The sequence below is a fragment of the Mustela nigripes genome, chromosome 2, assembly GCF_022355385.1.
Source record: "Mustela nigripes isolate SB6536 chromosome 2, MUSNIG.SB6536, whole genome shotgun sequence".
In the NCBI taxonomy this organism is placed as follows: domain Eukaryota; kingdom Metazoa; phylum Chordata; class Mammalia; order Carnivora; family Mustelidae; genus Mustela; species Mustela nigripes.
Genome location: NC_081558.1, coordinates 77,901,868 through 77,915,381, shown reverse-complemented (window position 1 = coordinate 77,915,381; position 13,514 = coordinate 77,901,868). Strand labels below are relative to the sequence as shown.

The window sequence follows — 13,514 nt, the reverse complement described above, 5'->3', positions numbered from 1 at the left end:
TTGAAAGTGGTAGCAGCAAGTGAAAAAAATCGATTTTCAGCAGCATTCTAAAAGTGGTACAAAAATTTATGGAGAACTTGGGGAGGAGGCAAAGGAAGCAGAATGACTCAAAGTTGAATGATGAGTTTCTGCCAGTGGGGTGGGAGGCTCGAAACAATGTCACCAGAGGAAAGTATGTGGCCCTAAAATAAGAAATAAAAAAGAGAATAAAGGAAGACATAAAATTTGGGATTGTGAAAGAGATGTCCGGACAAGCTTATGAGACAGATAAACCACTAATTGTCCATGATGGGGAAGGAGAAGGTTTAAGACGATGCCACACAGAGACCGTAGGAGTTTAGAAAGCCTGACCATGTGCATTTGGGTCAGTTACAGAAATCCAAATGAATAGCTCAAGTCCTTAAGCCAGGGATCAGGAAACTTTGCTAAAAGGGTCAAATAAGAAAATATTTTTGGCTTTGTGGGCTGTGTGATCTCTGTGTCTGTCACTATATCCCAGAAGGAACCATAGAAAGTACATAAGCAAAGATTGGTTGTGTTCCAATTAAACTGTTTACAAAAGCAAGCAGAGGACTGGGTTTGACCCAAAGGCCACACTTTGCCTACTTCTGCTTTAGGTGGTTCACCTAGTGGTCACGTGTGCCACTTATGGTTGCTCTGTGATCTCATGCTCAGCTCATCTCCCACTGTCATCTGCTCCTCTCCTACCAGTAGAAGCCCCAGCTTCCAGCCATACTGGGCCATGCTGACCCACGAGCCTCACGGCTCCATGTTTCTCTGGAGGCTGTGACCTGGAACTGACTGTCTACTCCCTTCTCTTTCAGATGAGCCCCAGAAGCTGGCAGAAATGTCATTTTTCTCTGGGCAGCCTCCCTGAACCCCAACCTGTACTCCACGTCATTCATTCTTCCCCATGTTCCTCTAGTACTTTGAATATACCCCCACAAACTGCAGACTCACTACTGTGTGATTCTTCACACACTGCTGAGGCTCCCTGGCTAGACTGATCATAAACTCCTAAAAGGGGTGCCTGGGTGGCTCAGTGGATTAAGCCTCTGCCTTCGGCTCGGGTCATGATCTCAGGGTCGAGTCCTACATCGGGCTCTCCGCTCAGCAGGGAGCTTGCTTCCCCCTCTCTCTCTGCCTGCCTCTCTGCCTACTTGTGATCTCTCTCTCTCTCTCTCTCTCTCTGTCAAATAAATAAATAAATAAATCTTTTAAAAAAAAAAAAACCTCCTAAAAGGCAAGGCAAACATCATGTCTTCCTCACCTTATAGCCCTGATATTAGCATGATGTCCTGTGAAGTTAGACTTGTCAAGTGGTTAAATGTGACTATTTATTTAAATTTTAAGTGGGTTCTCCCCCCAACAAGGGACTTGAACTCATGATCCTGGGATCAGGAGTCCAGTGCTCACCGACTGAGCCAGACAGGTGCCCCTGGCTGTTGTAAAAGACAACCAAATCCAACATCTCCCTGTCTTTCCTTCCTGATAAAGTGCCAGGCCCAAAACAGTTGTGGGTATGCACGCCCGTATTCCTCCCTCGGGCCTTCACTTACCGGCTATGGACCCAGAACAAGTTGTGCAACTTCGTTGGGGTTGTGTTTTCTACCCGAGTAAAAGGAACTTTAGTATTGACTGGCGGCCTGGGCATGATGTGAGAACTAATGCTTTTAATCCTGTTTAGACAACAGTGTTTCTCCAATCAGCTTCCTCTTGCCAGTTCTCTCCCCCAGAGGATATTAGATCTCCTGGTGGATTTGCTGTGGAAAATGGTTGAGCTGAACAGGCAGCTGTGTAACTGTGCATGGCACAAGCCCACAAAGGTGGAGAGGCTAACATGGACAAGGGGCAGGACTGGGGGCTCACTTGGCCAGTTCTAGGCCATCAGATTGCTCACTGACAAGGAGGAGGATCCAGGGATGGGCTAGATATCGGGGTCAGGAGGCCAATAGGAAAATGAAAGATACAAAGTCGGCCAGAATCGAGATTCGTGTGCCATGATAAAGGGGAAATAGTGGGCTCTGGATGCTTCTGATATTCGACCAGGTTCCCCTGGGCCTCTGGCCTTCCAGATGGGATGCTCTCACTCCACATCTGTAACAGAAACACTACGGGGGTTACTGTGCCTGCCACCCCCGTTCTATTTCTTTTCTTTCTGAAAACCACTGGCCACTAATTCACAAAGGAACCTCTTCAAATTGCCTTTGAGCTTATGTTTATGTGGGCCATGCTTTGGAGTGGTGGGCAAAACATGTCTTTGATTTTGCTTGAGAACGCTGTTCCGTGTTAATTTCACAGCAGTCCCCCCGCCCCGTGGCAGCTGCATAAGTATATTTGTAGAATCAAGCAGTTGAATAATCTCTGAATTTGGGAATCCCTAAGTGCTCATTGACACCTTCTCATTTGGGGCATATTGAGCTTAAAAACAGCTTTTTATAAAGTCTCTAAATCCTGATTTCTCTGTTGGACATGAATGTCCCCATGGGTTGATTGGCTAGAATGAATGTGCTTTGCATGGACACTTTGATACCACCATGAGAGGTTTCTGTTGTTCTGTGTTTTGTTTCCCCTTTACTGTTAAACTTTCATTAAAACAAACCTTTTGAATTAAAGGTACTTAACCTCAGTTAAAATCACTTCTGTTGAGGCACAAATTATATCGATGTGCTCATTAGTTCTATGGCTGGATTTTACTGGCTTTAGAATGAGAAAATTCATATTGTAGGTTGCCCTGTGTGCTTGGGAAATTACATAAAAATCATCATCAGGGCACTTAATGTCTTTCTAATTTTAGTTTATTTCTTCATTTGTTCCCATGTTACGTCCTGGCTTGTTACTGTGTTCCCAAGGGTCAGCGTGAGGGTCTGTTCTGCCCTATGGAGAGGCAGCATTAACCCCGCGTGTCTCCTTTCTGCCCCATGCACACCCAAATCTCCACAGAGCCCCCCAGAAGTAAATGGAAGGCTGGAAACTATATTTTTGTATCTAAAAACATTGCGGAAGCTGGAAAGTAAAAATCTGCTGTCCCTTTCCACTTGCCAAATGTTACTGTTTTCCTGCATCTGTTCGGGAGATTAAAAAAACCCAATTCCGTTTGGGCACTGGCAGCCTGGTGATGTCAGTGCCACTGTGGGACTTCAGGCCCATTAACACTCAGACTGCAAAGGAAGTATTAAAATTCCTTCAGCTTTACTAACACATTTCTCCCTGCAGCCTGGCTCCTGGAAAAGGGACGCTCAGCACATTCTCACCTCAGAGAAAGGAGAAATTTCCGTGACACAGTAGGACAGAGCCGAGCCAAGGGAATAAAGGGCTGAGCCTGAGCTGGGTTCGAATCCAACCTTGCCCTCTGGCAGCCTCATCCTTGGCAAGAGGTGTCATTTTGTTTCAAGTTCAAGGAGCTCACCTACAAGGTAGAACAAGCTTGCTCACCTTTGGGAGGGCGATGCATTTAGCACCCTGTGTGGCACACAGTAGGTGCTAAGTAATGATCGCTGTTCTCCCAGGGAGATTCTTCCTCTGATGGTGACAAGGCTCCGTTCTGTGCTCTGCCGTTGCTGCTGCCACAGCTGCTTTTTATTTTAATAACTACACAGCCCAGTTCCTTCTCTAGGAGAAAAGCGAAGGGCAGAGGCTCTCGTCATTTTGAATTGTTTATAACACCACCGTCTAGATATACAGCCCCAAATATTATGTCACAGCATTAAAAATAAAGCTTGCAGGCATAGTTTCTAAAATAAATATCCGCCTTCCTCAGCTCCTGGAAACTGGAAGGCAGATGGCTCATTTGCCCGGAGATGCTGGGACATGTGTAATCAGAGAATGGGGTGGGATCCTGGTATCGTGGAACCCAACTCCATGGGGAAAACCGAACTGGGGTGTTAGAAAGGATGCCTGGGCCTCTCCCTGCACCAGTCAGCTCAAGGTGAGGCCATCAGGGTGTCCCGGGCAGTGTCTGCTTAGCACCTGATCACCAAGGAAGCAAAGTGTCTTTCAGTCCTTGCTTCCACTTTTGTTTGTCCCTAGGGTACATTCCATCTCTCCCCACCCTTTATATGGGACTCTGTGGCCCACCTTCTCCAAGTCCCTCATCTCCCTCCTCCCAACCAAATCTTACCCCTGGCCTACTTGTGCAGTCAGCCACATGGCAAGAGGGACATGGGTGGTAAGAGGGCAGTTGTTGGTTCCAGAGTGCTTCCAGAAGCGGAGTCTCCCACGACGTTGGGTCATCCCATGCGGCAGGTAGAACAGGAATAGTATTTGGATCCTGGGGGTCCTGACATTCGGAGAGGCTAAGAGACTTGACTGCCGTCACCCTGTTGGCTTTAAAGCATGGTCCTCATTCCCATTCCCGGGAGCTTTTCAACTACACTTTGCTTCTCTAACCACACTGTTCTGGTGTGGATTTAATGCCACCCGGCTAGTTTCAGTATCTCACCCATCTTTGCTCCCCAATCACATTTTCTGTTGTGTATGATTTAATTACACGAAGGTACAAGTTCAGTACAGGGTTTTCCCCAGCGTAAATTCTGTACACAGCCTGCAAAACCTAATTTGGGGGAGCACTAAACTTCATATACGATCATACCAAATCAGAGAGTGATAAAGTGAGCCCTTTTCTGTATTTGTTTGATATTCGTATTACTGATGAGAAAATCTCAGTTCGGTGCTGGTACATCCTTAGTTCATACCTTTTAAGCCTTTGCTACTCCCTCTTCTTAACAGAGAGAAGACAGGCAGCCATACCTAGTTCAGATGAAATTTTATTTCAGAGGGGGATGAACGTTTCTAAATGGCCAGTCAGTACGTATTTGAGGCCGTACATGCCCCTCACAGTGTGTGTTGCTACTACTTGACTCTCCCACGGCTGCACAAAAGCCTTACGAAAGAGAGTGGTTTTGTTCCAGTAAAACTTTACTGAGGCAGTCAACCTGAAAACCTTGTTTATTTGTTACTCTTAACTCCTATTTATGTCAGACAATATTGCTTTTACTTTCACAGCAGTAATATAATCTGTAAATTTTATTTAAGCAAAACAAACAAACAAACAAACAAAAAACTCAATGTAGATAGAAATCCCAAGAGTAGAGTGGCCTATCTGTGAAATATCACGAGAGGGGTTTTACATGTTAGTTGGTCGGGGGTTCCTGTATCTTGACAGGAATGGAACAGACTCGGAGGGAGCCTCAACCCCTTCCAGAGCCCCTGTGTCATGTCTCAGTTGTTGGTCAGTAGCTCACTGACCTGCCTTTGTCTGGCTCCGGCCCCCTCAGCTCGTTCACCATCCCCACGGCTCAAGGATGGGCCGCTGAGTCTTGCTTTTCCTCTGGCTTCGGTCCTGTCCTGACACAACAAAGGGTCACTGAAGGGGTGGATCCGTCCTGGTGGGATTTCAAGGATCAGGTGAACTGGTGGAGGGAATATGAGGAACAGGGCAGACCTCAAGTTGCACTGTTAACTCCCCCCTCCGAAGAGCAGCAGGGAAAGGGAAAGTGTTGTGGCTTGAAGCACAGACTGGAGGGACAACTGATTCTGATCCTGGCCCACCTCTCACATAGCACTGTGTGATCTCTGTCAGGTGACTTAGCATCCCTGTGCCTCTGGTTCCTAGTCTGTGGCACCGAGAGGATGATAGTACCTATCTCGTATACGTGTGGGAAGGAATTCCTGAATTGCTTTATGGCGGGAACTAAAGGCATTTCTTCGCTGAGCATTAGCTCTCGCTCTTCCTTCTGCTCAGATAATGATCCATTCTGGCCTCCAAAACGTGGCCTTATAGGAGAGTCCTTTGTGATCATACAGAACAGCTGATGCTCCCTACGGTCCTGTGGTCCTTTAACCAAAACAGCCAAACAGAAGACTCTTAAATTTGACATTTGTCCTTGGGGCTCAAGCCTAATACCCACAAAGCAAAGTGACATCTCTGAGCCAGATAATCCCATGCCCTTCATGGCCCTTCCTCACTGACAGAATCCGTTTCAAGTGTATCAGCACGGGCAGTGCCCTGCACAGCTGGCTCAGCCTGCCCCAGCCTGCCCAGGACACTGATCTCCTGTCATGCTCCCCAAAACTCGAGTCACCGCAGACTACTCAGCATGCCTTTCATGGGAGGCAGCCTCAGGGTGTGTGTGTGTGCTGCCCTTTCTGCCTGTGATGCTCATCCCCGGCTTTACCTCCCACTTCTCTTTCAAGCCACCTTTCTCCTAAGTATGCACCGCCCCCTTCTCTAATAACAGGAAGCAGGTGTGGGTCACCCTCAGCTCTCAACGGTGTGACATGTTACACTATGGCACATCTGTTGGATGAGTCGGAAAGTCAGACTTGCTTTTGTGTCCAGGAGGTAGGTAGGGGTATGTGTGTGTGTGTGTGTCTGTATATGAGGGAGAGTAAGAAAACGTCACACGTGTTCTGTACGCTCACTGTGAGCATCCTGAGGGCAGGCACAGAGCCTCATTCCTACCTGTGTCCCCAACTGGAAACCTAGTACCTTGTACCTCATAGATGTTTCTGGAATGAACTGGAGGCGAAGAGCAATTGAGGAGTAGAAATTCTGAATCAGGAAGTTTCGTCTGATCTTTCCAAGAGTTAGAGATCTAAATCTGGTCCCACGGACACGATGAGCCTGTTTTTCCCTTTTCCCTTTTGCGTCCTTCCCTCAGCATGTACCATACGAATTCTAGCACATAATCCCGTGCATGACAAGAAGCCTCACTGTTGTCTGGGTCCATGGTGGAAGTAACCAGATGGAGCTTGTAAATAAGTCCAGACAGGGAAGATGCGCTCCCTCTCAAAACTGTACACACTTACACACCATATTTCATCAAATCTATAATTTGTTAAGGCACACTATTATTTTATGTGCCACTAAAAACAAAACAGCAGCAATTAAACGAGGACATGCCAAAGATCGAGAGACAGGTGGCAATTTCAGAGAGGGAGAGAGGGAGAAACCAGATACTAGCTCTGTAAGAAAAGGCAGCATCTCCCATTCTGGGCTGGAAATATTCTATGTTTCCATCTCGAGCTATTTGTCATTCTGCTTTAAATAGACATTGATAAAACCTCAGTGCCCAAAGACAATCCCCGGCCCAGAGTTGACTGAATAAATATGCAAGTGCTTCTAAAATAGCTGGCAGAGAGCCCTTTGTTTGGAAACAAATGTCTCCGTGAAAATAGCAACCCGAAATTTCCCCGCAGTCCCTGTGTTCCGGGGCGATGAACATGGCCCTTTAAGTACCTTCTCCCAGTGACAGCAATTCTCTGGAGGGTGGCTACCTAAATTGCTCAATAAATCCGTGCATAGAGTACGGTCTGAATTTGCTCTTCCTGGAGTGGTATTGAGCACTTAAACCAGTTTCCTCTCCCTCTGCTATCGAAAAATATTAACTCTCACAGTTAGGTTATTTCTCTCATCTGTCTCCCTTTAAAGCTGGAAAACAAAGAGTTGAGCAATTATGCGATGAACTAGATTAATGGAGACAGGCGTCTTTTTATACTGGGACCGAGGAGAACGAGCACCCTATTTCCTCACGAGGAAGAACGTTTTCGCCCCCAAATGCACACTTGATCGTTCCAGCACTTCATTCCGCCGACATAAAATACCTACCTGACTTTTAGATATTTCTGATGGTTTTATCGTGAGGATAATTTTAGGGCAGAAATGTTCTGTTTTGATGTTGGAGAAAGCAAGTCTTCTATTTTTCTTGTTTTTTAGGGCGGGGTGTTTTATGACATTGCTTGGTCAGGCTTATAAAACAGTGTTTTGATTCAGCAACATTGTTTAAATCCGTTTTAAAATAGCACTAAGGAATTCCACTGGCCTTTCAAAATGGATCCACTTAGGAGCGGGTCATATGATACAGCTCTTCCAAAGGGAAAGATAAAAGTTGCCTCCAGTAAACTCTGTTGGCTCAGGGGATTGAACGAGGACAGGAAGAGAATCAAGTGCAAAATGTAATGAGTGAAGGATTCCCACTTTGTGTCCTGGAAGTGGAGGGACAAAGTGCTTGAGCAATTTTAGACTAAATGGAAACTTGGCTCAGGCGCCCTTGGACTCTGAGCTCTCAGAAATGTGAAAATATGCAGGCTCAGAATGTACTCCCCGCCCCCCACCAGGGGATGTGGCCCAGTGAGTTATTTCTGGAAGAGAGACCTCAGGACTTCCTCCTGCCTCCTGGGGCTGAGCAAACTCTTGGAGATGGCTTTCCCCACATTCCCCAGTATGCTGATGCGATCCAGAGCTACACAATGCGAAGCCCCATTTTGTTTTTTACAAACAGTGCCTTTTACAAGGCTTCGTGTACCTAAATAATAGAATTATGTCCATGAAATTGAAATGTGGTCCTTTCCTCTGCCCGAAAGTCTGACATTCAAAGGACGGACAACACCAAGTGTTGACGAGCGTGAAGCAACGGGAACTCTCTTACGTGGCTGGTGGAAGTATATAATCGAGCCAAAGTTTGTCAATATCTCCTAAAGGTAAACATACCAGGGTAGCTTGGTAATTCTAGTCCTGGGAACATCTTCAAAAGAAATGCGTGTGTAGACCCACCAAAAGTTAGATAAAAGAATGTCGACAGCAGCTTATTCACAACAACCAAACACTAGAAACCACCCATATATCCATCAGCTGTAGAATGTGTAAATAAATTTTGACATAGTCAAATAAAGGAATATGCACAGCAAAAAAAAAAAAAACAAAAAAAACAAAAAACGGAGCCATACACCTAGTAGTCCTACTACTAGGTGCAGCAGCATGGGTGAATCTCATAGGCATAATGTTGAATAAAAGAACTCAGAATAAAAGAGAACGTTCTTCATAATTCCATTCATATAAATATTAAAAATGAGCAAAACTAATCCGTGTGATGGGGGGGAGTGCAGTGGTCACTCTTGGGGCTCGGAAGGGGCACCTGGAAGCCTCATGATGTGCTGGACATTTTAATCCTTAACTGGTGTATACTTAACTGTGTCTATAATGTCTTAACCTCAGTTAAAAAGAAAAAAAAAAGGATGGAGATGTGGAAGGAGTGTTGGAGAGCATCATGCCATCCCGTGCATACAGAAATTGTGTTATCACAGATGAGAAGTGTAATATCCTCTCATTAAAAGAATCCCCCTCCCTTTCAACACATTAAATTATCTCCAGAAAATGTATTGACCTTTCTGCCTTTGCCTTTTCTTTTCATTTGGGACCTTTTCCAGTTGCAGCTTTGAATGCATAAGGAGCACCAGAGATGGGATGTTATCCCTGATTTACTTTGAGTTTTCCTGTGGATGGTTATGTAATACCTGTAATCCCATCAACGCACCTAAAGAGCTTCTCCCTTTGGTGCCATGCACTGCAAATTAATAGCCCGTGGATCCATTTACAGCTTGTTGTGTTTTGGAAAACGGTTTCAGCCATCAAATGGTAAAACGGCTTTTAAAAAGATGAGAGTGGTTATTTTTAAATGTTAAATTAGCAGTCGTGTCAATAATTCCTCGCAGATATGTAAGAAGACCAACATTGATTTATGAATCTGTGTAGATTTGAGCTGAATAATTAGCCGACTGTCCCTTTTTTCCATAATGCAAAAAAAAAAAATCAAAATAAAAGGTCTTTTCATTTTGATTAATTCATTACAGGCTAATAGGACTTTAGTAAGTGACCAAATTGAGACTGGTTTAAGAATTTAACAAGAATGTTTGATAGAATAGAAAACATACTTTTTTCCCCCTTCTTTTCTCTTCTCTTTTCTTCTTGCTTTCACAGCCATCAGAGTCATTTCTCTGTGAGACTGTTCAGATTGAAAGAAAGAGCTCTAGATTTACAGAAAGCCTATCTTAATTTCCTTGTCCTTTTTATTAGTTTTAAAAAGTATTTAATATATACTGACAGCAGAAAAGAAGACAGTAAAAATTGCTATCCTTTCCTAATGCCCATTGGCAGTCCAACAATTAATTCAGCCTCAGAAATTTAGATATGAAGACATCGGTTTGGTGGGATGGATGGTACATTAGAGTTAATTTAGGGTATAGAATATGACTTTAAACATATCAAAACTAATGGAAGTAGCATTTCTGTAAATTGATAAATATAAACTCTGACCCTTTTTATAGAGATATATTTAGCTCTCAATGCCATCTTCAAAGAATGCAAAGGTGTTTTATTTTTTTTAATTTTTCATTTTTTATTAACATATAATGTATTATTAGCCCCCGGGGTACAGGTCTGTGAATCGCCAGGTTTACACACTTCACAGCACTCACCATAGCACATACCCTCCCCAATGTCCATAATCCCACCACCCTCTCCCTACCCACCTCCCCCCAGCAACCCTCAGTTTGTTTTGTGTGATTAAGAGTCTCTTATGGTTTGTCTCCCTCCAGATGCCATCTTGTTTCATTTTTTCCTTCCCTACTCCCCAAACCCCACACTTTGCCTCTCAACTTCCTCATATCAGGGAGGTTGTATGATAATTGTCTTTCTCTGATTGGTTTATTTTGCTCAGCATAGTACCTTCTAGTTCCATCCATGTCGTGGCAAATGGCAAGATTTCAAGAATGCAAAGGCGTTTTAAAAAGTATTATTAGAGACCTCTGGGTGGCTCACTTGGTTAGGTATCTGACTCTTGGTTTCAGCTCAGGTCATGATCTCATGGTTCATGAGATTGAGCCCCACAGTGGGCTCTGCCCTCAGCAGGGTGTCTGCTTAAAGATCCCCTCTCCCTCCCTCCACTTGTTCATGCTCTCTCAGTCTCTCTCTCTAAATTTTTTTTAAAAGATTTTTTAAATTTATGTATTTGACAGACAGAGATCACAAGTAGGCAGAGAGAGAGAGGAGAAAGCAGGCTTCCCAAGGAGTGGAGAGCCTGATGTGGGGCTCCATCCCAGGACTCTGGGATCATGACCTGAACCTAAGGCAGAGGCTTTAACCCACTGAGGCACCCAGGTGCCCCTGTCTCTCTCTAAATTTTTTAAAAACATATTGTTTCTAAAAGTATTTTTTAAAAGATTACAACTCAACAATAAGACAACCCATTTTTAAATGGGCAATAGATTTGAAGAGACTTTTACTTAAGATTTATTTTTCAGAGAGAGCGAGCAAGTGAGTTCAAGCAAGGGGAGCAGCAGGCAGAGGGAGAAGTAGGCTTCCCGCTGGGCGGGGAGCCCTATTTGGGACTCTATCCCAGGACCCTGCAATCATGACTTGAGCCCAAGGCAGACACTTAACCAACTGAGCTACCTAGGTATCCCTTAAAGAGATATTTTAGGAAAAAAGTTAAACTAATGGTCAATAAGCACATGAAATAATGCTCACATCATTGATCATTGGGGAAATACAAATCAAAATCACAGTAGGTATCACTCCACACCCACATCAAAAAGACAGTAACAGAGCTGCCATCTTGCATCCCCACGTGTGTGCACCTAATCTCAGCTGGTCCGCCCAAGACCCCCTGAGCGTCAACCCTAGTCCCCTGCGCGGTCCCATTTCCGCTCCAACAAGATGAAAGAAACTATCATGAACCAGGAGAAACTCGCCAAACTGCAAGCACAAGTGCGCGTTGGTGGGAAAGGAACTGCTCGCCAAAAGATGAAGGTGGTTCATAGTACAGCTACAGCAAATGATAAAAAACTTCAGTTCTCCTTAAAGAAGTTAGGGGTAAACAATATCTCTGGTATTGAAGAAGTGGCTATGTTCACAAACCAAGGAACAGTGATCCACTTTAACAACCCCAAAGTTCAGGCATCGCTGGCAGCGAACACTTTCACCATTACAGGCCATGCTGAGACAAAGCAGCTGACAGAAATGCTACCCAGTATCTTAAACCAACTTGGTGCAGACAGTCTGACTAGTTTAAGAAGACTGGCTGAAGCTCTGCCCAAACAATCTGTGGATGGAAAAGCACCACTTGCTACCGGAGAGGATGATGATGATGAAGTTCCAGATCTTGTTGAGAATTTTGATGAAGCTTCCAAGAATGAAGCAAACTGAATTGAGTCGATTTCTGAAGAAGATAAAACTTAAAGAAGTTACTGGGAGCTGCTATTTTATATTATGACTACTTTTTAAAATTTTGTTCATGGATCTGATAAAATCTAGATCTCTAATATTTTTAAGCCCAAGCCCCTTGGACACTGCAGCTCTTTTCAGTTTTTGCTTATACACAATTCATTCTTTGCAGCTTATTAAGCTGAAGAAGCCTGGGAATAAAGTTTGAAATAAGATTAATAAAGTTCTTTGCCTAGGGAAAAAAAAAGACAGTAACAGATACTGGCAAAGATAAGCAGAAATTTGGACCCTTACACACTGCTGGTGGGAGTGTAAAGTGGTGGTAAAATGGTGAAGCCACTTTAGAAAACAGTTTTGTCATTCCTCAAAAAATTAAACACAGAGCTTACCGTATAAGCCATCCGTTCTCTTATGTGTTTACCTGAGAGAAATGAGAACACGCATCCCCATAAAAACTTGAGAGGAATGTTAGCGCATTATTCATAATAGCCGCAAAGTAGAAACACCCGAAATGTCAATTAAGGGAGAGACAAATAGTACTTCCATGCAGTGGATTACTCCGCCATAAAAAGGAATGATGTACTGATAACGTGGTACAACATGGAAGACCCTGGAAGACATTATGCTTGGTCAAAGAAGCCAGCCTTGAGAGGCTACAGACTACAAATTCACCTACATAAAATGTTCAGAATAGGCAGATTTCTAGAATAGTAGTAGTTCCCAGGGGCTGGAGAGATTGGGGAATGGAGAGTGACTGCTAATGTGTTTCTCTTGAGGGAGGAAATATTACAGCTTCAGGAAAATATTAAAAACTACTGAATTTCACACTTTCAAAAGTATGAGGATGTGAATTGTATCTTAATTTAAAAAACAACTACCAATATATATTAGGCTGACTAACTTAAGGGAAAAGAGGAAAATGAGCTTTAAAGTCAGATGAGGTCACTGAGGTATATGTATATTAGACAAGGGTCCCATTTGGTTTGGTGTTCTTGGTAGAGCAAAACAGGGATGAAGTCAGTAGCAGGATTCTTGGTGTCCACAAGATGAAAACAGCCTCATTATGCTGAAGAATCACAGATTTTTCCAGACACTGATGTTGGAGATGAATGTCTCCCATGAGTCCGTATAAAGAGAGTACTGGGAGATGTCATTTAGGATGTCCTTGACATTTTTTCATTGCTCTTCCTTAGGACATCCTTCCTTGTAGTTAAATCTCATCTGTTTTCCAAATTGGAATAAACAGAGCAAAGAAAAGCAAGACAATTTGTATGGCCCTAGACTCCAAAAGAAATAATTATAGACATGAAATTGAAGAGTCAGTAAAGATTGTCACCTCAAAACAAGGGTTAGCTGTGCTCCTTGTTCCATTTCGAATTTGATTGTTTACAAGCTCTCTCCTTCAAATGCTGCCTTTCTAGGTATCTCCTCAGTTTCTGTTTGATCTTCCCTTTTAAGGCAAAAATCGGTGGTATTTTAGAGCATTTTTCTATTTATCAAGGTATAATTTACA

The 13,514-nt window shown here is 43.7% G+C and overlaps 2 protein-coding genes across 3 annotated transcripts in view; both read left to right on the top strand.

Moving 5' to 3' along the window:
• RARB (retinoic acid receptor beta) overlaps positions 1-13,514 on the top strand; it is a 165,961-nt gene that overhangs the window by 74,013 nt on the left and 78,434 nt on the right. The gene's annotated exons all lie outside the window — the stretch shown is intronic.
• On the top strand, positions 11,475-12,230 carry LOC132009954 (transcription factor BTF3-like). The gene has a single exon (XM_059387961.1). The coding sequence runs from the start codon at positions 11,495-11,497 to the stop codon at positions 11,981-11,983; it is 489 nt and encodes a 162-aa protein (XP_059243944.1). The 5' UTR covers positions 11,475-11,494; the 3' UTR covers positions 11,984-12,230.

What these genes read in the sequence shown, in the direction of transcription:
- LOC132009954 (XM_059387961.1), top strand. Translation starts at nt 11,495, where the DNA reads ATGAAAGAAACTATCATGAACCAGGAGAAACTCGCCAAACTGCAAGCA.